At 41.4% G+C, this 24,317-nt stretch overlaps 2 protein-coding genes across 2 annotated transcripts; both read left to right on the top strand.

The window, feature by feature from the left end:
• Positions 1 to 3,639: 3,639 nt before the first annotated feature.
• LOC306739101 (claudin-18-like) lies at positions 3,640 to 7,054 on the top strand (the record flags this gene model as incomplete). The annotated part of the gene is made up of 5 exons (XM_079221053.1): positions 3,640 to 3,859; positions 5,935 to 6,099; positions 6,182 to 6,332; positions 6,408 to 6,521; positions 6,913 to 7,054. 5 exons carry the CDS (start codon positions 3,640 to 3,642, stop codon positions 7,052 to 7,054), a joined length of 792 nt encoding a protein of 263 aa, XP_079077179.1.
• A 4,998-nt stretch (positions 7,055 to 12,052) lies between these two features.
• Positions 12,053 to 23,289, top strand: LOC306738793 (heparan sulfate 2-O-sulfotransferase 1-like; the record flags this gene model as incomplete). Its single annotated transcript, XM_079220711.1, has 7 exons — positions 12,053 to 12,176; positions 13,886 to 14,124; positions 18,492 to 18,577; positions 18,982 to 19,120; positions 19,210 to 19,307; positions 20,101 to 20,258; positions 20,736 to 23,289. 7 exons carry the CDS (start codon positions 12,053 to 12,055, stop codon positions 20,960 to 20,962), a joined length of 1,071 nt encoding a protein of 356 aa, XP_079076837.1. The 3' UTR covers positions 20,963 to 23,289.
• Positions 23,290 to 24,317: the final 1,028 nt, after the last annotated feature.

Here is a 24,317-nt window from a genome sequence, read left to right as displayed (position 1 = left end):
TTCCTCGAGGCAGCCTTTCATCATTTTTCGAACATCTCTTTCTAGTGTTTTCTTATTGTAGCCCGAGTGGTGATGGAGCTCTTGACTCTGAGTTCAAAATAAAAGAAAGTTGGTGTGTGGACGCTTTCTTCCAAGGTCTGTCACCAGAACTTTTTCTTTGACAAAGTCGGAGAAAATGACAGCAGATTATGCTGCACGCCTCACTATATGACGCTGTTTGTGGGGGCTGCATCCGGGAGGACTCACTATCAAGTTTGAACCCCTTAATACACTGTTTCCACTCAATCAGCTGATAGCTCCCCCGATTATTTTGCCATACTGACCACATGGCTCCAGGTTGGTCAGTTGGTCCGTCCACCAACTTGGTCCTGACCAAAATATGTCACTGAATATGTAACAACTGAATGGATTGCCATGACCTGTTGTTTTGACATTCATGTTCCCACTAACTTAGCCATCCCCTGACTTTTACTCTAGCGCCACCATGAGGTTAGCATTCATCTTTTTTTTTTGTAAAAATGTCGAAACAAATGTTTTAAATTAGCAACACATATTTAGGTCATGGCAATCCATTCAGTTGCTACTGTAATGAGTTGTAATCACTTTGCTGACGTTTCACCAGCCTCACAGAGCCAGTAAGTACGGAAATCACTTCACTAACATCCCATTAAGTAACTTTGGGACACGGAACATCAGTCTCCTGATTGAAAGTCCTGTGCTTGTTTGACCGCATCTACAGCGCTAAAAGATGCATTGTGGCCGTAGTCCGTATCGTCTGACAGTATTGTACATGTGTTCTGTATCAGCATGTTCCAACTTTTCATTGGAGCTTCACTGTGTGATGTACGATGTTTGCACAGAGTGAAATATTCAAATCGAACACTCTTTGATGTTTTTATGGCTGCACCGCTCCATCAAAGGAAATATTCCAGATGTCTCGAGCATCATATTTCTGTAGGTTCTGAGAGTCCGGTAGGTTTAATCAAAGTTTGGGTGAAGAACACGAGTTTGGGGCCTTCTTGTTTTTAGTTGTTTATTTTACAACACTCAGCATTGATTTACTGCTTCTTAGCACTCAAGAAAGCATATTTATTGTATTATTCAACCAACACCTGCACAACGGACACATCTTACGATTGTAGACACATGTGTGAAGTAGCGTCTCTTTTCACGAGCATTTCACAAGGGCAGCCGGCGAAAAGCAAACAGTGGCTCCTGCAGATGCTGGAAAAGTTGTTTGTTTAAGGTTCAGCCTGCTGGGGGGATAAATGGCTTTGCCCAGCAGACAGCAAAGATCATTAGCATGCTACTGTGACTTCTATTGACAGTGAGCAAATCAGGTCGCCTATGTGAGTGTGTGTGTGTGTGTGTGTGTGTGTGTGTGTGTGTGTGTGTGTGTGTGTGTGTGTGTGTGTCTGGTGGGGGGAGAGAGACTGGGTGGGTCATTTGAACAAGACTGCAACAATCCTTTCATTAGTGATTTACTGTGCTTAGGGTTACCTGAGAGGTCAAGTCTGCCTTTAAACATATTTATTTAACCTTACTTGCCACTTGTCTTTGGCTTATGTGGATTTTACTCACAGCACTGAGATTGATTGTTTATTGAATACTTGCACTGACTAAATGCTGAGATTCTGGTAACATTTTACAATGTAAATATGAATTAATGAATTAGCTGTGGTTACTTTTAAGATATATATATAAAAAGTAACCACACACACATATATATATATATATACATATGTATATATATATATATATATATATATATATATATATATATATATATATATACATACATATGTATGTATATATATATATATATATATATATATATATATATATATATATATATATATATATATATATATATATATATATACATACATATGTATATATATATATTCCCCATGTTGTATTATTCTCAAAATATTTATGATAATTTGATAATAAAATATACAAAATAAGGTGGGAATAATATCCAATAACAACATGTTTATACACGTCCTCCATCCGACTGACTCAAGTTAAACAAAGGTACATTTCTGTATGTTTATTAAATATGTAAATACTGTGTCAATACAGGCTGTGTTTCTCTGAACGAGGCCCCAACCCAGTTTCAATAAAGTCCTTGTGACTCAAGTTCTCCTCGACATATCCGCCACATGCAAATTGGTTTCAGTTCACTATTATCAGTATAATCATATCAGTATTTACTTTTGCCTGTGCCACCCCAACAACACAGTCATAGTATCGCTGAAACAGCCTTGCTGAGACGCAGTGGAGGGCAATGTTCAACTTGTAAATGGGCTTCAAAAACAAAACTGGTATAGTTTAAGCTTCACATTTGTAACAGTGAAGATATAATATATCAAGAGGCTTGAATAAACCTAAATACAAGCATTAATTTAGTGTCAGGCTTGTCAATGCCTTATTACAAGGTGTTTCCATACATATTATTATGTAATGAATACACCTAAATATGAGCATTCAATTAGTGTCAGGCTCATGTCAATGCCTTATTACAAGGTGTTTCCATACATATTATTATCTAATGCTCAACCTTGCAATTCTTTGCAATGTAATGGGAGAACATATTTGCATGTTCGAGCATCCTGCCTGTATTGCCACATCCCAGCCCATCCCAACTTTCAGGTTTAACCACAATCAGGAAAAAACATTTAGATATCAAAAGCTATAGTTTTACATTTTGGGAAATATGCTTATTCACTTCCTGGCAGGGAGTTGGATGAGTCACATCTGTAAGAGGTCTTACATTTGTCAGGTAAAAATAAGGCTACAGCTACCAGGTGGTTAGCTTAGCTTAGCACGGTGGCTGAAAACGGAGGGAAACCGCTAGCCAGGTTCTGTACGACATTAACGAATCCTCCTAACGACACGCCTATAGTCCACATGCTTTATAGTTTTATGAGCTTTATAGATGCTGTTTTGAGTAGATACAACTATTCCTTTAAAAGCCTCAAAACACAGCTCTTATTGCTTCATCGGGACTGTGTGGGTGCGGGTACTGCTGAATCCGGATTGGTGCACAAAAGTACATGACGCCTATTTTTTTTCCCAGCTTATCGAAACAATGAACCCAGACGATAAAACAAACACACAACTCTTTCATGTGGAATCACCCAAAATTGTGTGTTCCTGTTCGAACCCCAGCGCTCGTGGGGAGAAGCCAATTGAGAGAATAGGTTTTCAGGGTCTTGACACTTGATGGATTGAATTCATAACAGCTTCTACCAAAGGCATTTTTAATTTAAAGTACTAAGAAGTAAGCAAAGCTGCCGACAAAACCCATAAGCAGCAGCAGTGCAGGTTTTCAACAAACACCGTTAGCATCAACAAACATTGAAGTGACTTCATGAAATGAAATCACCACACCATGTTCACCTTTTACTGACTATGGAATAACAAGCAACACTAATCTTTTTTTTACTAATACGCTCCACCCAACTGCTTCAGTACATGACGGCTGTGTGCAAACAAGCGGGGTCACTGGTGAAGTATTTCTTGACTTCACGCCTGTCGATATCATATTCAAACACACAGCCGCAGCGCAGAGAGGCTTTAGGATCCAGAGTGGGCTTTTTCTTTCTTTCTCAGCATCCGACTAAAGACAGCACCATGGCGGCCACTATCTGTCAGGTGATGGGCTTCTTTCTCAGTGTGTTAGGGGTGGCGGGGATAATTGCGGCGACAGGGATGGACCAGTGGTCGACGGAAGACCTCTTCGACAACCCCGTGACGGCCGTGTTCTCGTACTGGGGCCTGTGGAACTCGTGCGTCCGGCAGACCTCCGGCTTCACAGAGTGCCGACCGTACTTCACCATTTTGGGACTGCCAGGTATGCCTTTATTTTGTCATGAGCAACACAGACGCAACATGGATGGAAAGACTTCAGGGAAGAAAATAAATCAAGAAATATATAAAATGTTGATGTTTTGTTGGTTGACAGCAGAAAATCCTCAAATTTGACTTGGGGGTTGGGAATTAAATAAGCCGTTGTATCATCAAGTTGACATTTACAGGGAAAAAATAATATATCGAACCATTTCCTGAGAGTGATGAGAAAATGATGATGATTGCTCGAACCGCGCCCTTTGTTAATAAGAGGGGTTGGGGGAATTGTCATCACCAGAGTTTACCCGAAACCTGGACAAAGACTTGCGGAAACTGTGGTAAACATCAGATAAGACCTGTTCCTGCTGTGAAGCACACATACAGATAAGCAGGAGCTCAGACGCTGCCATTTCACGACTGCACGACATTGGCGGTAACTTCGTTTGAGCGGGACTTCTAAGATGGCGGCCTCGATCATTCAGTTAATGGGCTTCATGTTGTCCGCGTTGGGGCTTTTCTTGATTTCCGCTGCAACAGCAATGGACATGTGGAGCTTGCAGGATCGATCTTTCACAGTTGTGACAAATATTTACACCTATTCTGGGTTGTGGAACTCGTGTGTAGGGACAGCGTACGGTACAACGCAGTGTAGGCCGTATTTCACCATCCTGGGACTGCCAGGTAAGAGAATTACACTCAGAGAGAAGAAGACATTTATCAAACGTTTCTCCACATGGTGGGATTAAGGAGAACATTTTCCAAAAGGACCCCGGAAGGTACTTTAGAATATTCGGGAGGTTTTAGGGCAGATTTTCTCCATTTCCCACCTGCATAAAAATGCAGCGGGCTGCAGAAAAGATGGTGTCTCTCCGGAATCAAATGGAAATTTGATGAGACATCCAAAGCTTAGCTGAGCAAGCACAAGCTTTACCGGAGTGTCACACAATGTAAAGTACATTTCCACAATCTGTACTTAACAGCGGAATGTAGTGTCGAGCATATTGTACATAAGGTCTTAAAGGCTTAAGTCTGGAATAATACAGGTACAATATCTCAGGCCATTGAAAGATGGCATTTGGGTCAATATGTTTCACTCGTGGTGCCTTGATTTAGGAGTTTTTAAATCGCTGCTGCTGGAAAAAAGAAATTCTTCTTTCTTAATTCACTTTCTTCTTAAATGTATTTGAATTGTAAATGAATTCCAAGAGTGTTGAGCTCTCTAAACATCATTTAAAGTATATTCTTGATATACATGTGCATTAGTTTGTTCGGGGAAATGCTCATTTCTGGGGTAGAAAGACATTTCGTGAGTTTTTGAACCAACACTTTCAGAAGTTCATAAGGAGCGGACTAAATACTTTTTTGCACCGCCTGAAGTCATGTGCTTGTTCTTTTTTTATGTTTATACGTGTCAGGAGTTCTGTACATATGCCTGTGTAGATGTGTTTGTGTGTGTTTTTAACTTATTGTACATGTATTTGACCTGTATTATACAGTACCCATGCAAGGACTGCCTTTGTATGAAATGTTGCGAGGCAAATACAATTTGAATTTGAGAAATTACAGTAATTACTTTTTCTTTATATTCTATATTAAAGTTAATATATAAGAAAAAATAAGTTTGTTTCCAGGATATCCCTGGTTCCTTGAAAGTCAGACAATATAGTAGAATACTTGAAAATGTTATTTTTAAATAGTATTGTGTTTTGCTATTGTATAGGATCATCATTACGCATGTGTAAGCAGCATTTTGTGTTGTAGCTGGTCGAGATGGTGCTAATTTGAAACAACTTTATATCCTGTTGGGAAGTTTTATAACTACTTTGACTTTATTTATTGATCATTTGCATCTGCGTTGCAAATCCTAACCTCCTAAGTAATTAGTAGAGGTTAAATAAAAATAGCGGAGTAAAGCTATTTTCCATAAAGCAGAGTTGAAGTACCTCCGAATTGTACGGTACTTAAATAAATGTGTACTTGTGTTATTTTTTGCCAATCTATATTGACGGCTTGCAAATCCATTTCATGGGCACATAACGTGATGGGGAATGTTCTGAACGATGTAACTTTGACTTTCAGCTCTCCTGCAGGCCGTGAGGGCCTTGATGATTGTTGGTATTATCCTCGGAGCCATCGGCTGCCTGATCGCCATATTTTCAATGAAGTGCTTAAAAATGGGGAGCATGGACGACAGCATCAAAGCAACAATGACTCTGACAGCTGGGATCATGAATCTTCTTGGAGGTGCAGTCATGTTCAGTGTCTCGTCCCGTTGCTGAAGCGATGCCGTTCTGCGCTCATCCCACCGTTTGCTCTTGATTTGCAGGGATCTGTGGCATTGCTGGGGTGTCAGCCTTTGCGAACTTGGTTGTGCAAAGTTTTCGGTTCACATCGTTCTCCGATGGCGGGTACGGCATGGGAGGAGTTGGTATGAGTGGAGGGGGTATCGGTGGACTCTCAGGATCTCTGACCCCGAGGTAAAGTCGAGTTAAGATGGCGGTTTTATCTGCGACAGCATTTTATGATTTACTAACCCACCGTTTTTTTTCCAGGTACACTTTTGGCCCCGCTCTATTCGTGGGCTGGATCGGCGGCGGCATCCTGTTCATTGGAGGCATCATGATGTGTCTGGCCTGTCGCGGAATGACCCAGGATGGAAAGCAACAGTACGCTGCATTAACTGTGACCTTTTCTGACCTTTATAAGCACTAGGCGGCAACTTTTAATGAACTTTTGTCTTTCTGTGCAGTAAAGTAACGGTGATGAGTAAGCCGCTAGATATACAGGAGAGATTCTGAAAGAAGTGTCTAGTAAACAGATGCTACATGCAAAAGACTAGAGCAGATTGTATGTTCACAGCTGTAAAAAAAAGTCTTGACATACGACAAAGCTGAACAATATCAAGCAGTATATCATGAGTGATGGGATATTCAGATGAGGAGGTAGGGAGCTAGTGTGAGTCTAATTCACTCCAGCAGCTTAAAATACATTAAAAACTACACTCAGTGTTCTTGTCTGTCTTTTATTTAAAGTTGCTTGTGCTCTGCTATTCTTCAGGTACGACGGGATGGCCTACAAAGCCGCCTCTCACAACACTATCTACAAGACCGACCCCAGATCCCGTCCAGCCTACCATGACTCCTACAAGGCCCAGAGTGTGGAGGGAAGGATGTCCAACCAGAGATTCGACTACGTGTAGAATCAGTTCAGTCTTATGGATACGTCTCTTTTATACTCTGCTGCTCTGTGATGATGTTTCTCTTTAGTTTTAGACCCGGCATTCATGGGAAGAGTGGTTATTTTCTTATTTCTCTCTACCTTAAGTTGGCTATTTAACACTTATGGTGTTTTTTTTATATATATTTGTAACAACATCATATAATCCTAGTTATCAAGTGTTGTTTTGTGATTCGTATTGTGATATTTTTGGTGTAATAAAAACAACAACTCTATTGCTATTTTGTATAATTCAAAGATATGAAGAAATTGATAAACTGAACCCGGAACCGGGCACACCAGCTGTTTGTAACCTATTAAAGTTAACCTTGTGTTAACTAAGTGGATTAAACTTAGCCTTGTGTTAACTAAGTGGAGATTGATGCATCACAAACTGCAAAACAAACTATTTATCATTTAGAGATTTGTTGTTGTAACACCCAGTAAATGCCAGGTGCAGCTGTTGTGTAGCTAGGAGTAACAAAAGCAATGTTAGCTTGCTAATATAGCGCCGTTTACACTGGAGAGGAAATGGGATGATATTGTCCTATCTTACCTGACCCTTGATCAAAATGCTGTTTTGTTGCATTGCAAACTTTTGTGAAATTACATTTTGCTAAAATGAACCCAGCGTAGCTCAAATTGTGAAACATTATCTCAATACCATTAGCTTAAATGACCACATAATGTTGATGAGGTTAGCTTAAATGGATACAAGCTGTATGTAAATGAAACAAAGTCACACCTACACTATCAAAAGGATTGTCTGATAATGTTGATACATCTTTTGGCCCCGTACAAGTGTAACATTTTATCAGTTCGGTTCCAGTCTTGACTAGCTAGGGCATTTCTTCAGTTTTAAGTATGCCAATTTACTTAATCACTAATTTGAAAGTAGCTAGAGCTTTACGAATAGCATCTGCAATCCGCTCTTGATATGTGCCTTTGTGTTAAGAATGCGTAATGTGTATTTATGCACAATTAGAATAACATTTCTAAAAGAGAAAAATTATATAACTATGTGAAGACACGCATACACTGACTGTTCCACCATTCAATTAAAGAATTTTATGGAAAAGATGTAACACTGCACGTTTTAAATACGTTGTAAAAGTTTCCCACACAAAAATAAAATTATACCCACTGTTCACCAGAATAAGTCACATTTCATTTGTACGTATCCGGTCATAAAAGAGAGCATCAAAACATCTGAAAAAAACAACCCTTTTGAATATTGTGTTGTTGTTTATCCCATTAGTGTTATCAAAACAAAATGTAGTGGCCATCAGTTTATCCATGGTAGTTATCTCTAGCCCTCCAGCATCATATGATGAATAACATAATTGTTGCATTCTAATTGAATAAAGTAAATGGTTCTCCTCAGATAGGCCGCGCATGGTTGATATAAGCCTTGTTCTCGACTGGTCTTTGATACCAAGGCAACACGCTCTCTGTCACTCCTTTGGGATATGTCTATATTTCCCAGGGAACGGGCAGAAAAGGGTTTTAGATGATTTGCATGAAATCCCATTTCTTGATAATACAATTAATGGAAGTAATAAGTAGGTGGTACCACTTAATTACACTTAAAGCGACTCATTTATTGTTTTTAATTAAATTTAGTAATAGCTCCGCGTTAAGACAATGTGACAAAACCTTTTTTCAAGCGCCTTTTCTACTTAGTCTTTTTCCATGTCAGAGGAGGCGTGGCTTGGCCTGGCACTCTAATATCTCCAGTATGGCTCACGGATGGAGAGCTCGGGTGAGAGACTGGGAATTATTGTAACACTTCTGCAAGGCCTTTAGATATTCAGATTGTTGAAACTCTGACACAAAGTATTTGATTATAACTACATGGACATGCGTTGTTCCACTAGGGATGGGTGCATCAATAAGAACCGGCCTTTTGAAGCCCAGATTTCAAGAGGATTTTAATGGTGAATTACTGATTAATTATCTTCATCAATCATTGGTAAATGTATTTTTATGTGAATGCTTCTCTTAGGTCCCTTGAGGTATTCAGGTAATTTAACTTTGTTTTCTAAAAAAGAAAACCAAAAATAGTGTAATTTCTATTTTAATCGTTTTAAAAAAACTAAAAGACCTGTATGATATGTATTAATTGCAGACACATGTTGCACTGATCTGTTTTAGATTTGGCCCCATGGAGATTCTTTTAAAGTGAGTTTGTAGTTTTACTTCAGATGAAAATTGGTAAAGTTTGACCGTGTGGTCCAACTAATGTGTCTTTATCTTTGAAACTCTGGCACCCCCTACTGGCTGAGACATGCATCACCGTTCTGTGAGTGTTGGTTGAGATGTATCAGAGCCCAGACGGCCCACCTCTTCTTTTTACTAGCCTCTATTCTTATTTTTACTGTCCTCTTTTTCACTTGCTTTGACTTTGTGTGGAGCTTGTGATACTCATAGTTCACAATTAAAAGTGTCTTTAAACAACTGCATTACGGTATTTATTTTTCATTAGCTTACTAAACTTGGCAGCCGGACAATAACCACTTAACACAAATCAGCAGCTACAAATCATTTCGCCACAGATTTCCCTCACATAGACCGTGGAGTTGATGCAATTTGATATGAGATAAGGATAAAACCTGTCAATTACAAAGTGCAAATCAGTTCCAAACGTCTCAGATTTTACTTGCAGTTAAGTCAAAATTAACAGGAAGTTGCTCTGAATTAATAATAATGGTGTATCTCTCCGTTCTTACAGAATCTCCAATAGCAAAGGATCAGGTCTTATAGCAGCAGCAAGGGAGGCAGGATTAGAGTGCAGCTACAGCTATATAGGTGCTGTTGTCAATGGAAAACGACTGGAGCTCAGAACAGACCCCGGAGGTAGGCAGTGAAACAATGGAGCCGTGCAGCTGTGGGTGGAGGCTGGGACACGCCGCATCAGGCTTAGCCACATTAATCTCATCAGTAACAATATACACATTAAAGAGCATGGGACGAGCAGGAAATACAGTGTCATCATAATTCAAAACTTTCTTGGTCCTAGACGAAGCACATTGGTCCGTGCGATAGTCCGTCTTGGACGCCCAAAGCTTTCCCTTCAGTCTGCAGGTTTTTAAGCAGAACAAATCTGACATTCTACACCAGAGAATATTATCATGTTGAATCCCGTTCAACCAGGGACTGAGAGAAGAGTAGGTTTCAAATATAGACAGAAGATCTGTACTGGCTGATAATGATCCAATTTAGTTTTCATGAATCTTCAATGGCAAAGAAGATAAATAAACCTACATCAATCCCAGTATTATAGATATGAAGTGGTTTATGTCCTAACACTAATATACTGACTTGTCCATTCTACTGGCTGCCTTGTTTGTTTTTTGGGCCTACATTTGTATTATTTTGTATTGTTTGTTAATGTGCAATTTACATTCCTAACTGATTTGTAGACTGTAGCCGTGGTCAAGGAATTTTTCAATTGTTTAAGTACGATGGTTGTTGAAAGGTCATCGTGGGAGGCAAATCTATGAGTACATTTTGGAAGGGATCACTTGATGTTGAAAATGGAATTTCCCACATTCTCTATTGGGCCTTAGAGCTCAAAGCATTTGTGGCTATAGAGTGAAATTACTGTTGGAAGTCAACCCAGTTTTACCGCAAATTTCTGCTCTGTCACATCCAACAGCCTCGTGTGCTGGTTGACCTAGTCGTGTTCATGAAGCACGAGGCGATCAAAACCTGAGATCCAGAAAAACAAATAAAAAGAGAATTTATGGTTACAGTGATACATCCCCTATTTTCTGTGGATATCGTTAAGCTCTCTCAACACACTTCCCTCCACACAGTGAATGAGGAAGCAAACGTGTTTAATATAGCATACCTGTCATCAGTGGTGTAGATAGCAGAGCATCACTTCTTCCTGTTACTGGTCTCCGCTGTGATTGGACATTGGAGGTGTGGATCTCATCTATTATGAGACGAAATACCTCACTATGTCACCGGAGTTATGTCAATAAATGTGAGTTCCTCTGACACAGTTCAGAAAGTCACGCGTGACCTGGTTGATTTATGGCACAGACCAATGTAAAAGGCCTGAGTTTTTTTTCCTTTGTAATCTTCTCAAAAAGATTTAGGACCTTGAGGCTGTCATGTAAACATCCAATAACCACACTCGTAATTTATTTCAAGTACATGTCACGTTTAACCACCAGAGCCTGTGCATGATTTACTAACACAAACATCATTATTTAAGGCGTGGGCACGTTTCACACCACATTGTGGTAAGGGACCTTCAAAGCTGTGTCAGTGTTGTCATGCACTGGGGAAGACTGAGAACACGTTCAGCATTTAAATAAAGTACAGAGATGGAGATGTGCGATAAGATTAATGTGTCAGGGGAGGAATGGAGCTTTAAAAAAGACCGCTGAGAGCCAGTGACAGACCAAAGGAAATACACATAACAATAATGAAACCCACAGCTAACACTGCAATAGTTGTGCAGGGAATAAAACATTTTTAAACCTATATTTTCGACGCTGATTGTTATTGTTTTTGCCCATTTTTTGCCGTGGGGCACCACCTCCGGTCCAGTAGGTGGCGGTAAAGCGCACTTAACATTGTTTGTGAGCCTTCAGTGGCGCTGCCTGCTGCAACAAGCACCTGAACCTAACTGGAGGAGTTTGGGAGTTTGGACACTGCGTGCTGTCAGGGGAGTTTAAAGGAAGAAAGCTAATTTAAAATACGGAGTGACGAGCGTCTTTACTTGGCTTAATAACGATAGTTAGCGGAGAAGCTAGCTAACGGGGGGCTAATCCTGTTGGACGGCCGCTGACTATTAAACTAATGACGCTAAACGGATAACGCTAACTAGTTAGCAGCGAAGTAAAACAACTTGGACTAGTTAGCCTAGCTAGTTAGCTGCATAACACAAGTAGCAACTTAGCTTCTTAATGACCTGAGACGCCTCGCTGTGGGATCGAGTCCGTGGAATGATTCACCCGCAGGTTTGATGGCGCTTCTCAGGACCATGTTGCCGGCGAAGTTCCAGCTCGCGGCTGTGCTGGTGTTTGCGCTCGCGATGCTCTTCATCGAGAACCAGATCCAGAAGCTGGAGGAGTCCAGAGCCAGACTCGGTACGTCTAGATCCAAACATGGGGGGCATATGTTATATGTAATTAATGTCTTCGTTAAAAGTGCTGTTTGTGGCAAAAGTTTGCGGTTATATTTAGTGTCAATACTCGAAGCATATACGGTTAATGATAACGTTTTAACCTACCCACATTGAGATAATTGTTTTGAAAAATTAAGTTTGATCAAAGAAAACATATTCATTTGTTTTTAGTAAAATTATTCTCTGCACCTATTGTTGACTAACTACTTAGAAAAGGCAAAATTATACCCTGCCAATGTATTTTGCACGCGAATCATGTTTTCTTCTTTTTACATAATTAAATTTCGCAATCAAACCAGGTAATTAATGATAATGAGGTAATCTTGTAACACAATGGATTTGTAGGACATGCTGCAACGCATTATACAACACACATGTTGGAGAGCAAACGAGTGCTTATGAAGATTTGCAGCATAAAAGAGTGCTTTTATTATTTTTGGACCAAAATAATAGCTCATTGCTGAACATTGAATGCACCGCTCTGCAAAAGTAATTCTAATGTAAAAACGATTCACTCAAAAGTGTTGCTCAGGCTTGAAGAATTTTACAAAATTGGCATATCAAGCACACTGTTTTTGCAGTGAGTTCTTGTAGCAACCAGAAAAAGACATCTGTCTCAACACTTTTAGCTCTCCTTCTTAATTTGCAATCTTAGAAGGCGGGACACCAACCGTATAGCAGGCTGATAGTGTTTAGGAAATGTGTGTCACATATTTATTTACAGGGAATTCTGCTTCTCCCTTTTTAAATTGCTGGATAGACTGCTGGCTGGCTACTTATGAGACATTGTTATCGTGGACTTTTACACTTTGCATTGCAATTGCTGCACAACATGTCTTACTGTGCAGAAGTACTTGTTAGGAGTAGTTGGAAAGAAGTAAATGTTGCACTCCAGTAAAGCTAAACCCACGTTGAGTAGAATGAGACTCTACGGTTACTGCGCAATCTTGTAAGGAGAGAGAAATTACGGGGGCCAAGAGCAAAATCCCTTCATCTTGCCTGTCAATGCATGCAACCAACATCCTGCAGCTATGTGGTCTCTCTCTCTCTCTCTCTCTCTCTCTCTCTCTCTCTCTCTCTCTCTCTCTCTCTCTCCCCCCCCTCATGTTCAGACACTGGAAGCACTGGCTGCATTACATCGAGCGACACACAGCTGATCCAAGAGATACTGTCAAGGCCATTCCAGTAATTGGCTTTAATTAACATTTCAACAGAGCCGAGAAGTGGGAGAAAACACTTTTAATTATGCCTCCCGTCAATATGATCATCAACGGCTTAATTGCTTGTTTCAATGTTGTTGCATTTGAAGGACGTTGTGGCTTTTCCTTAATTAAGCCGAGACTTTGTTTTAAAACTACTTGTTTCATTTTTCAACATATGTGCCTTTTGTTTTTGTTTTCTTCTTAATTGCAGTGTCGGTGGCCTCACACCTACCGTGTGTGCTGCCAAATAACAAGCATCGACTGACTTGTTTTCTCATTAAAATCCAGGAAGCAGAGAATGTCAGCCAGTCCATAATCACATAAATCAAACGTCGCAATGATTATGTTTAGAAACGCTTGCTGCAAACAACCGAAAAATGAAAGTGGGCTGTTTTTAAGAGTCTTTTCAAAAAGCATACAAATGTGATAGTTGATATTAAATATCTATTTATTTGTTGTGCCCGCACAGAACGCACTATTGCCAGACACGAGGTGGCTGAAGTGGAGCAGCGTCACCGTGAAGATGCCGGACGGGAACCGTCGCCGCCGGCGGAGAAAGATGACGCGGTCATCATCTACAACCGAGTGCCCAAGACGGCCAGCACATCCTTCACTAACATCGCCTACGACCTGTGCGGGAAGAATCGCTTCCACGTGCTGCACATCAACACAACCAAAAACAATCCCGTACTGTCTCTACAAGACCAGGTGAGGCCATCCGCCGTTATTGGGTTTTAGATGTAGTGGTAGCGCAAACTAAAACCACACATGTGCACAGATGTCAAAATACATGAAAGGTCGGAGTTTATGACTTCATTTAAAACAATTTTTACTTTAACTGTAAATACAGATTTCCTGCCAATAAAAGCTGCTAGATAGAAACTAAACTCCACCTCTCACATGAGCACATTTCTCTCATAATACTACTAATCCTGTTTTTAATACAACAAAGAGAAGAAGAACAAAGCACAGAGAGAAGGGCCCCTTGTTGGCGTAACAGATGCTCCACATATAACGGGGCTTATGGGCTCTTTGCTCATCGCAACTGAAAATGGGAAACTAAAAATAAGCCATTGTTGTGGCCAAAGTTGTAACATGAAACGTTTTCACACAAATATGCTCTGAAAGATATAATGAGGCTTTGAGCTCCATTAACATGCTGACCTTACATCTGTGTGAACTTTCAGCTGTGGTGTTTGTTGGTTAAGTCTCGGGCTGTAGGTTGTATTTCTGGGAGTTTTTTTAATACTATACGCTTGTCGTTTAGATCTGTAAGTGAGTTTTGTAAAAGAACATGCAGGATAAAAGGACGACCGTTTCATTGGGCTGCAGTTTCTTTTCCTAATTTCGATCAAATGGTGCAATTTCATTAAAGGCTTCATGTTCGGCACACAATCCAATAATATCATCATTCACTGAAGGACAGGTTTTCAGTAGTTGTTTACAGATCGATAAATAGATAGAAAGTGCAGTCGTACTATAGTAGTCACTGCTCCAGCTTTATGGATTTGAAATTGAAAAAAATAACTAAAGGACTTTTAGCTAAACATCCAATGGACAGTGTGGAAACTAGCTTTTTTCCTGCACAGTCACCCAATTACATATATATACATACATACACATACTGACTGACATCAGCAACCCTTGGGTCTGAAAAGTGAGGACAATGCAGAAGCTCCCTAAACTTGCATTCTTCCTGCTGACGAGCAGGAGCGACTCCTCAGGTTGCGTAAAGAAGTCTGATTGTATAGTCTATTAGAAAATGACTCTACTTGATTTATTATCTCGGCAAAAGGCCTTATGATTGACAGGTCGCCACCACGGTGTTGTCCGGTCACCGCTGGGACCTTGCCGGACCTTGCCAGAAAAAAATGTGTATTGGGGATGCGCACCCCACACCGAGCCTACTTTGAATGGCTATTTTCATATCACGAACACATCATGATGATCGGGTCATGAAAATATTATGCTGAGACTTTCTGTAAAATGTTTTTTTTTATGCTTAAAATAGCTCTGTGGCTGAAGGAGACTCGAGCTACTGATTATATTGTTTGTTCTGTCCATGAAAGCTCTAAATGAAGGCAATAGCCCCCCTGAGGGATATTAACCAATAACAAGAGGACTCATCTAAATCTATCTATATATAATATCTATGTTATGCTTTATATACAATGCGTACATTTACCTACATTCCACAACAGAAATTCAGGGTTTATGTTGTTAAAAGTTTGTGATCAATAACTTTTAATAACTGAATGGTGGCAAACAATATTGATGTTCTAGCAACTGCTGTAGGTCTGAGAAGGACACCGTTGCCTAAACAAAGAAACACGGTGCTTCAGTGTGCCTTGGTCGGATTTTGTGAAGAAAGCCCATCTCGTGGTGAAACCCTGCATTTGAATGAATACATGTATGTGAAGTGGAATCGAGACACAACCTGTCAGGAAATGGTAGGAGGGGGCGGCGGCAAGAAGTTGGCTGGAAAGACATGTTATTTAAGGTATCCTCGGTTTGCCAAATTTTCAACAAGGTTTAAATTGTAACACTTTTTTTTAGACATCCATTCACTATCTTTCACCGCTTATCCTGTTCAGGGTCACAAGGGGGCGCTGATGCAGGGTACACCCTGGACAGGTCGCCAGACTATCGCAGGGCCGACACACAGACAGACAGTCATTCACGCTCACATCCACACCAATACGGGAAACTTAGAGTAATTTACTTAAGCTTTATGTCTCTGGACTTTGTGAGGAAGCCTGCTACGGGGAGAACATGCAAACGCCTCACAGAAGGGAATTGAACCCCAGGCCCATCTTGCTGTGAGGGAGCAACAAAGGACCAGATTGTTGCTGTCAAGGGTATTATAAAAAAAAAACGCTTTTATTGAGGGTTTTGAATGAAGCTTTGCATGTCCGTCAGTACAGTGCAGCTCAACACATGTTACAGCCTGTTACACTGGGTGCATTCATTTCGCTGTAAGTGCAGCTTAGGACACGTCGTGTAAAGGCCTCAGAGCTATTGCTGGTGTTATTTTTGGCTTGCTAGTGCCAAGGTATTATCCCGTCTGCCATCTCCCGTCTGCTGCCCCCCCCCCATCTCACAACCAGTCTGTTTCCTCTGCACATGATAAAACGGAGACGAAGGGGAAAGAATCAGTCTGCTGGCGCATCGAGGCCCAACTCATTTTACTCCAGGAACATTCAAACATTTGTATCCAACAATAGCATTTAGCTCAGCCAAAAAACTGGTCAATGTGCTTGACTTTGTCATATTTCTGCTCTCTCAAACTGCAGAGTGTGTGTCAAAGATAACAGTAATAAATGGAGGTGGTTGTAGGATAGCTGCTCAGAATCCAACGGAAATTGGTGTCGTTTGATGTGAACCGATGGAATTGGTGCTCTTGTTATATTTATGTAAGACATCATGAAGCTTGTTTTGATGGTACACCATTATAACATATTATAAATGAATGTAGTGTAATTTTGGTTTAATGCTAGTGACCACGAGTGTAATTTCCACTGTAGACGATGGGGTCGTGCCTCCCTCATTTTTCAATAAATAAGACAAGTTTTTTTTTTAGCTTCAGTGTTTCTTACTAAAATGTCCCTGAACATTTTCCTCTTAATCTCCTGCCACCATAATGTAGATAAAAGATGCTCTCAGTCGGAAAGAATGTTGATTTATTCATCCGAGTTGCCTTCTTTCAATTGCCGCCGTGCACTCTCAGCGATAAGGTTACCGGCAGCAGTGAATTACGTTATGTTTCAGTCCGTCCCACCTTATTGATGGACTTTGTTGTATGCAGCTTGAGATGAAGACTGCAGGCACTACTCGGAGCTAAGAAAGGACCTCACTGTGTCTGCATGTTAATCGATAGTTTTACGAAGGAAAGCTAATGTTCTCTTAAATAAACAAAAGCAAGAATGCAACATCCAATATAAGGCAGTGAAGTACTCTGCTCTTTGTAGTAGAGATGCACATGCAGCGATATCCAAGTTAAACATAAACTATATATTAGAAGCAGACATTGGTTTGTGAACTAAAGTTTTGGAGCCTTGAGTTTCTGCATTTTGGCCGTCGCCATCTTGTTTATTTTGCAACCAGAAGGACAACCAAACTCTGAACAAAACAATTTTAGGCAACCAAAATGTTACAATTTACGTTCATGAACAGAAAACCCAAAGTGAAAGGATTAAAGTGCTAAGATGCCATGGTAGCAACCGGTCAATCACAAGGTAGCCCCGCCCTAAATCAAATCCTGCTTTCGGGCCTATTTGACTCGAAATTACCATAATTTGCTGAATGAACATCATGTGTTATTGATGAAGACTTGGAACTAGAGATGGAGACCATAAACTCATGTTTACGATGTTTACTGAGGTGATGAATCAAGAGTCGAGTCTTTCTCACCGACTTCTTTTTGCAGCCAGAGGAGTCGCCCCCCGATGGCCGTTAGAAAGAATGCATGTTTACCTTTTGCATCGGCTTAGCTTTTCAGAACCGGAGGTTGCAGGCTGATCCCCCAGAAATATCAGCAGCAGTCGAGCATCGGTTTAAAATGTCAAACTAACGCTGCTGAACTAAACTCGCCACATTGCACAGTTGCATCAGCTCTACTTTTGCTGAAGCCTAACTTCAGTCAACCGCAAGTGTTTTTCCTGCAGAAAGTAACATTTCATCTACTACCTACATTTAGGTACGACTAATGAAAGTGAGACGCCTAACTACACATCGCCTGTTGCTACATTTTTTTAACACATTAGCTTCCTTTTGAGATCATCTACTGAACACAACTGCCTCTTATTGTGAGCCAATGTGATTTCCATTTAATCAATTCTCACAAAAAAAAAACATCTTACACTACAAAGACTCACTCCATCCTTTTGAAATGTGTGAAAATGAGTCCATGTCCTTTTTGAGCAGGAATACAAATGTATTAGTCTTCACCAAAGCAAGCCATTTCCACTTCTCTGTCCCAGTGTTTCTTTTTCTGTTTGCTGCTGTGTTTTTTTTTTCTCCATTTGCTGGAGTTTCCCTGCTGCTCCGTGATTAGTTTCCATTATCTTTGGCTACAGGTGCGCTTTGTCAGGAATGTCACCTCGTGGAGAGAGATGAAGCCCGGCTTCTACCACGGCCATGTAGCTTATCTGGACTTCTCAAAGTAAAGCCCTTCATTTCCTGTAATACCATTAATATCCAGATGCGTTGCAGACAGTTTGCAGAGCAGATAAAGCGAGGTCATGTATTGATTGCTAACGTGTGCTTGAGCGTTGATTAATTGCATTGTTGTCCTTATCTCCCCCTGACACTATCATTTCAGTGATCACAGGTAATTATCCTAATGGCGTAAGTGTTCTTCAGTGAGAGAGCGCCTGTTAACTTACAGTCTCAGTCCCCCCCATGCTGCCCCCCTTTCACTGATGGAAAAGCTGTTTCTTTAGTGCAATAAACACTGTTAATTAGACAGCGGCTTCGTGTTCTGATGTTTGTTGGACTTTAAACTAATCCTCAAGTGTCTGTTCAATGCAAATTAAATGTGTCAACTCCTTTCTTTTTTTAATTCAGATATGGTGCAAAGGTTAAGCCCATGTATATAAATGTGGTGCGGGACCCCGTAGAGCGCCTGGTGTCGTACTACTACTTCCTGCGTTTTGGAGACGACTACAGACCCAGTCTACGACGAAGGAAACAAGGAGACAAAAAGGTCTTTTATTTATTTAAACAAACCCTTTTGTTCGATGCCCATTGTTCGGCCGTACGGAAATGCGCGACGGTGCCTCTGTTGTCTTGCAGACCTTTGATGAGTGTGTGTCGTCAGGCGGGTCCGACTGTGCCCCGGAGAAGCTCTGGCTTCAGATCCCCTTCTTCTGCGGCCACCATTCGGAGTGCTGGTGAGTGCTGCAGCTGCCACATCAGACACTAAAACACAGCCTATGTGAATGAGGGCAGGACGCCCGTTGGGTTTTTGGTTTCGGAGGTTATTGCCACTCTGTAAAGAGCTGTAAATACAGACATCTGCCAGAAAGATCCCTAAATCGACAGCGTCGGAGCAGTTTAGATGTAGAAAATGTCGTGTGAACTGCCGATTAATTACACAGTTTAACCATCATAGTGTGCCGGAAAACAAGTTTTACTGCAAGAAAAACGCAAAGAAAAGCAATCTGTAGATCGGCATTGTCCAGGTTGAAATCGCCATTTAGGAGGGCTAGTGTCGTCGACGGCAACAGCTGTTATAACGACACGTGCAAACTTATAAAAAGTGGTTTTGGTGAAAAACTTGAATAAATACAGCGCATCAAAACCATCTTATTTTTTCGATTAATATGAAAATGAATATTTTTGTTATTAGATATAGGCTTGTGTTAATAACTGTAAAACCGTGATATTTCCTCTGACAATAATCGTAATATTTATGTCATATTGTGACATCCCTAGCTGCGGGCTGTATCCACAAAGCAACTGCCTTATACGATTTCTGTGAATGTAGAATCACAGAAACAGAACATACTAATAGAAACAGAACATAATAATTGCCATAGGAACATGTCCCTGAAATATTGTATTTAGAGATTTTCCCCCTATAGTTCAGCCACATAGCACGTAGTGAAGCTTATCACAGAGCATTTCACTTCCGAAGTGATCATTGACCTTTTTGGGCCGTAATTGATGGCGTTCTGTGTGCAGGACTGCGGGCAGCAGATGGGCTCTGGAGCAGGCCAAGTCCAACCTGCTGAACCAGTACCTGCTGGTTGGAGTCACGGAGGAGCTGGAGGATTTCATCATGATCCTGGAGGCAGCGCTGCCCCGCTTCTTCAAGGGAGCCACGGAGCTCTACAGAACGGGTACGGACTCGTACGGACTCGAGGTCGGGCACTGGAGGAGGGAGGGGGCGGGGGGGGGGGGGGGGGGGGGCACTCAGTGTGCTCAATTTACACGAGTGGCATTTAATGATGAAACAGGCCCTGCAGCACATGGGATCCGGAGCAGTCATATGCCACGGATCAGCGCATCGGCCATTGTAATTAAATAGAACTTATTCCAATGATGATCTTCATTATGTTCAGTCCCAGATTAATATTTTTATTTACACTTCATCTAGTTTGTACAGTAAATTATTGTTCAGGGTTATTGTCCTCTTATTTCTGCTCCAAACTGTGGTTATTATAACATTTGGGTTGAAAGTTGTTTTTCTGTTTGTGGCGCCCACTAGTGAGCTCTCTCGGTAGTGAAATCATCATCCAGCGTAACGCCGATGTTACTGAGCTGTTTCTGCTCCAAAGTGAGACTGACATCAGGACCTCCCTCTGTTCTTCCCCCAGGAAAGAAGTCCCACCTGAGAAAGACCACGGACAAAAAGACCCCCACCAAAGAGACAATAGCCAAGCTGCAGCAGTCTGACATCTGGAAAATTGAAAATGAGTTTTACGAGTTTGCACTCGAACAGTTTCAGTTTGTGCGCACCCACGCTGTCCGGGAAAAAGATGGGGAACTCTACGTCCTGGCTCAGAGCTTCTTCTACGAAAAGATCTACCCCAAAGTGAACTAACAAAAGGTAGCTGGGACAGAGAGACGATTTAAAAGTAATTTACACTGGGAGCCAGTTCATCAAGTGATGCTGGTGAATGCTTTTCTCACCTCGTTTCAGTGCAGAAATATTCCTTTCAGACTCCACAGTGGCCTCTCTGTGAGGAATGTGTCTAATTATTGTTTTTTTATGGCGGGAGCAGCTGTTGAGAGAACTTAACATGGATGTAAACAGTGAGTCTGAACGGTGAGAAAGAATTCAAACCCAGATCGGGGTGTGATGCATCTAAAAATACCAAAACATCTTGGAGCATCAAGATAAAAGCGTCAAACCTCAACTAGTTTAAAACGGTAGTTAAATCTCTGACGGGTTGACAGAAGCCTCTCAGCTACATGTTACACGTGCACACTCCATTTTAGGTGCACAAATTCTTGTTTAAAATGTTAAAACTGTAACAAAAAAATCCTAGCTGCATTTGTACATACTGTATTAATGGGTTTTTGGACCAATTGGAAGCAAAAGAAACAAAGACTGGACCATTGCATCCTTTGGTGCATGACAAGTCTTTTTATTTTGTATCCTTCTGAGATATTCTCAATTTTTAGTGCTTATTATCTTTGATATAACTGCTGTTGTAGCGCTGACATGACCACAGCTTGAGCAGGAGAAGAGTACTAATGAAAAACACATGTAGTGTTTTGAGTCCAGGGTTACAGGTGGAGGTAGAGCTGAAAGTGCCTTTATTACAAAGTTATGAACTTTTTTTTGGGTGAGCTCACAATCACGTTTTCTCTTTGTTTGTGTGTGTTCCTCTGAATTGCAGTTAGTGTTCCTTTTCTGCTTCACACCCCATTAACAATCCAAACATGAATACATGAGTGAGTGCATAACTTTCCTGGCTCCTTTGATCCTCACTGTATTCCTTTCTAAGAGAAGCTGTCTGTCTGCTACTTGTGTCATGATGGTGATATCATTCCATAGCATCTTTTTTTTCCACATTTATTTAGTAGGGACAAAGAACATTAAACATTGCACAACAATTATCCAAGGCTGTCTATTACAGCATTTTTAGCTATACTGCTAATTTCCTGTGGCCATCCCATAGAAGGGCCTTTTTAAAATACCAAATATAAGACTATTTTGTTTATTTTGTTGTCCCGTTAGGAACAACAGCACAACTTGTGGACATACTCGTAAATACACATACAGACAGGTATGCTTACCAGGCGTATCTATCAGCGCCAAGCTTATTAAATATTATCTAGCAGATCTAATATGTTATCCATCTAAATGTTAGCATGTTGCCCTGCTAACATTTGCCTCACGCAAACTACAGCTGAGGCCTGACGTATTTAGTCTTTAACCAATAAAGTATTGGGACACATTGGAATATTGATGCGCAAGAGGAAATGTAATGGGACAACAGGAATTGCAACTCATGATGTGTGAAGGCAATGTCATGGCAACCAATCTGACCGTGAAACATTTTGCTAAAACAAGAAATGTCACGGCGGGTCACCGGAGGAAAAAGTCGCTAAGGTTCATACTCTGGTGACCATGAATGTCTGTATTCAATCATTCATTCATTCAGTTTCATGCACCAACTGCTGGATGGACTGTTTGATGGGAGATTGCTATCTCAGTCTTGTCGAGCCAAACAGCCTGAATTTAGTCGTTTTAATGTTTCTTTTCTACAGAATGTCTCAAGGTTCCACTCCCATAAGTGCGGTCGTGCTTGTCTTTGGGGCCTCTTGCAGTGACCTCCGTGAACCCCGCAGCTCTTCCTCGTCTTTTGGCTCCATAATTACAGAATAATGGCCTCGCTGCACATCTTACTCAACATGCAGCACTTGAATGTACGAGACTGGGGACGGGATGGTCGGCTGTAGTCCTGCCGCCCCTCTGGTGGGCACTTTGAGGGAGGAGGGAGGGTGTCTGCGGGGAGAGACGGCGCGCTCCACCGGTCCACAGCCTGTTCTTGTGTCGGCACGGAGACGAGCACAAACGGGCCCCCCAACCCATATTTGACGCTTTGTGGCCGTGGACACAAGGAGAGGCTGCCGGTCTCAGAAAATAGAACTCAATTAACAGTTTAGCCGCAGGCATATTGGAACATTGTTTCATTAACGAGATGAATACAGTCTGATAATTACTTCATCTCAATTAGAAGAAAAAAAGGGCCACACTTTATATATTGATTGCGGCTGATGAGCTTGGAGGTTAATTAGGAACAGAATAATTCAAAAGTCTGTTCTGCTTTGCTGTTCTTTGACAGTTGTGGGATCTGTTTTTTTTTTTATTATGATTTTTTGGATTTCTTTTAAGGACTCTGCAGGTATTCCTGTCACAATAAGACAACTTGATTTTATCTGTATATAAAAAATAAAGAAGGAAAAAAAAGGGGGGAGGTTCTTTTTGTTTCAGCGAACCAGCTGCTTCTCCCCTGACCTTGACTCCAGGTAGAGAACAGGCTGTTCCGACTCTGAGCCACCAGAGGGAGCCGTGGTCCTTCCTAAAAATATCCTCTGCGGAGCAGCGCAAGCAGCTCGGGGTCGACTGAAGCGGTTCGCCGAGCCCCCATTAACTGCACCTGTGCAAAGCCAAATGGAACAAACTGATAGTGCATTACCATTAACAATACAAATTACGCCATTAGGCACACTTGGCTCTCAGGCCTTGGGATGACTATAAATAGTTTCACTTGGTCTTGGACAATTTGTGCTGTACTTGCATAATGATAGCACTCGAATGAATTTCGGGGCGTGCGAATGGAGGACCCAAATTGCTGCGCGTTGTGAAAGGGGACATTTTGGGCTTTTTTTTCTTCTTTTTATTTAATGATGTGCCTCTTCCTGTACAACCACCTCTGCCAGAAAGATTGATCAGCGGAGACCAGCAGCCCTAACGCGAGCAAAATGCCTCCATTACAACCCGTCCAGAGCGCTTGATCCGGTTATTGCTGAAGCTGTGCATGGAGCAATGACCTCTTTTTGTCAATGAAAGTTGGCTGAATCTCTCGAAATGGCCCTCTGGATCGGTTTTGGACCCGTTTCCGGCGGACCGTGGGCGACCCAGCACAGTTTTTCGCAGCGAGTTGACCCCAAAGTAGTTTCACTTCTGCTCCATAAAACAAACAGAGCAGAGCAGAGGCAGCATGACTGCCCCCTCGCTGGGACCGTCGACAGGACCTCGAAGCGCTTGGCCGAAGGGAACCATTATGTGGACTACTTTTCGCTCTGTGTTTTATGTAAATGCACCACGCTAAAGTGGAAGGTAAAATCAAGCCTGCATGTCAAGAGGCACTCAGACGTTTGATTTGATGGCTTGAAAAGGATAGTTAACCAAGAATAAAGGTCTACGCCCGCGCTGGAAGCTC

This window comes from Taurulus bubalis (assembly GCF_910589615.1).
Source record: "Taurulus bubalis genome assembly, chromosome: 7".
Taxonomy (NCBI): Eukaryota; Metazoa; Chordata; class Actinopteri; order Perciformes; family Cottidae; genus Taurulus; species Taurulus bubalis.
Note: the sequence above shows the minus strand (reverse complement) of the source record. Positions and strands in the feature narration are given on the sequence as shown.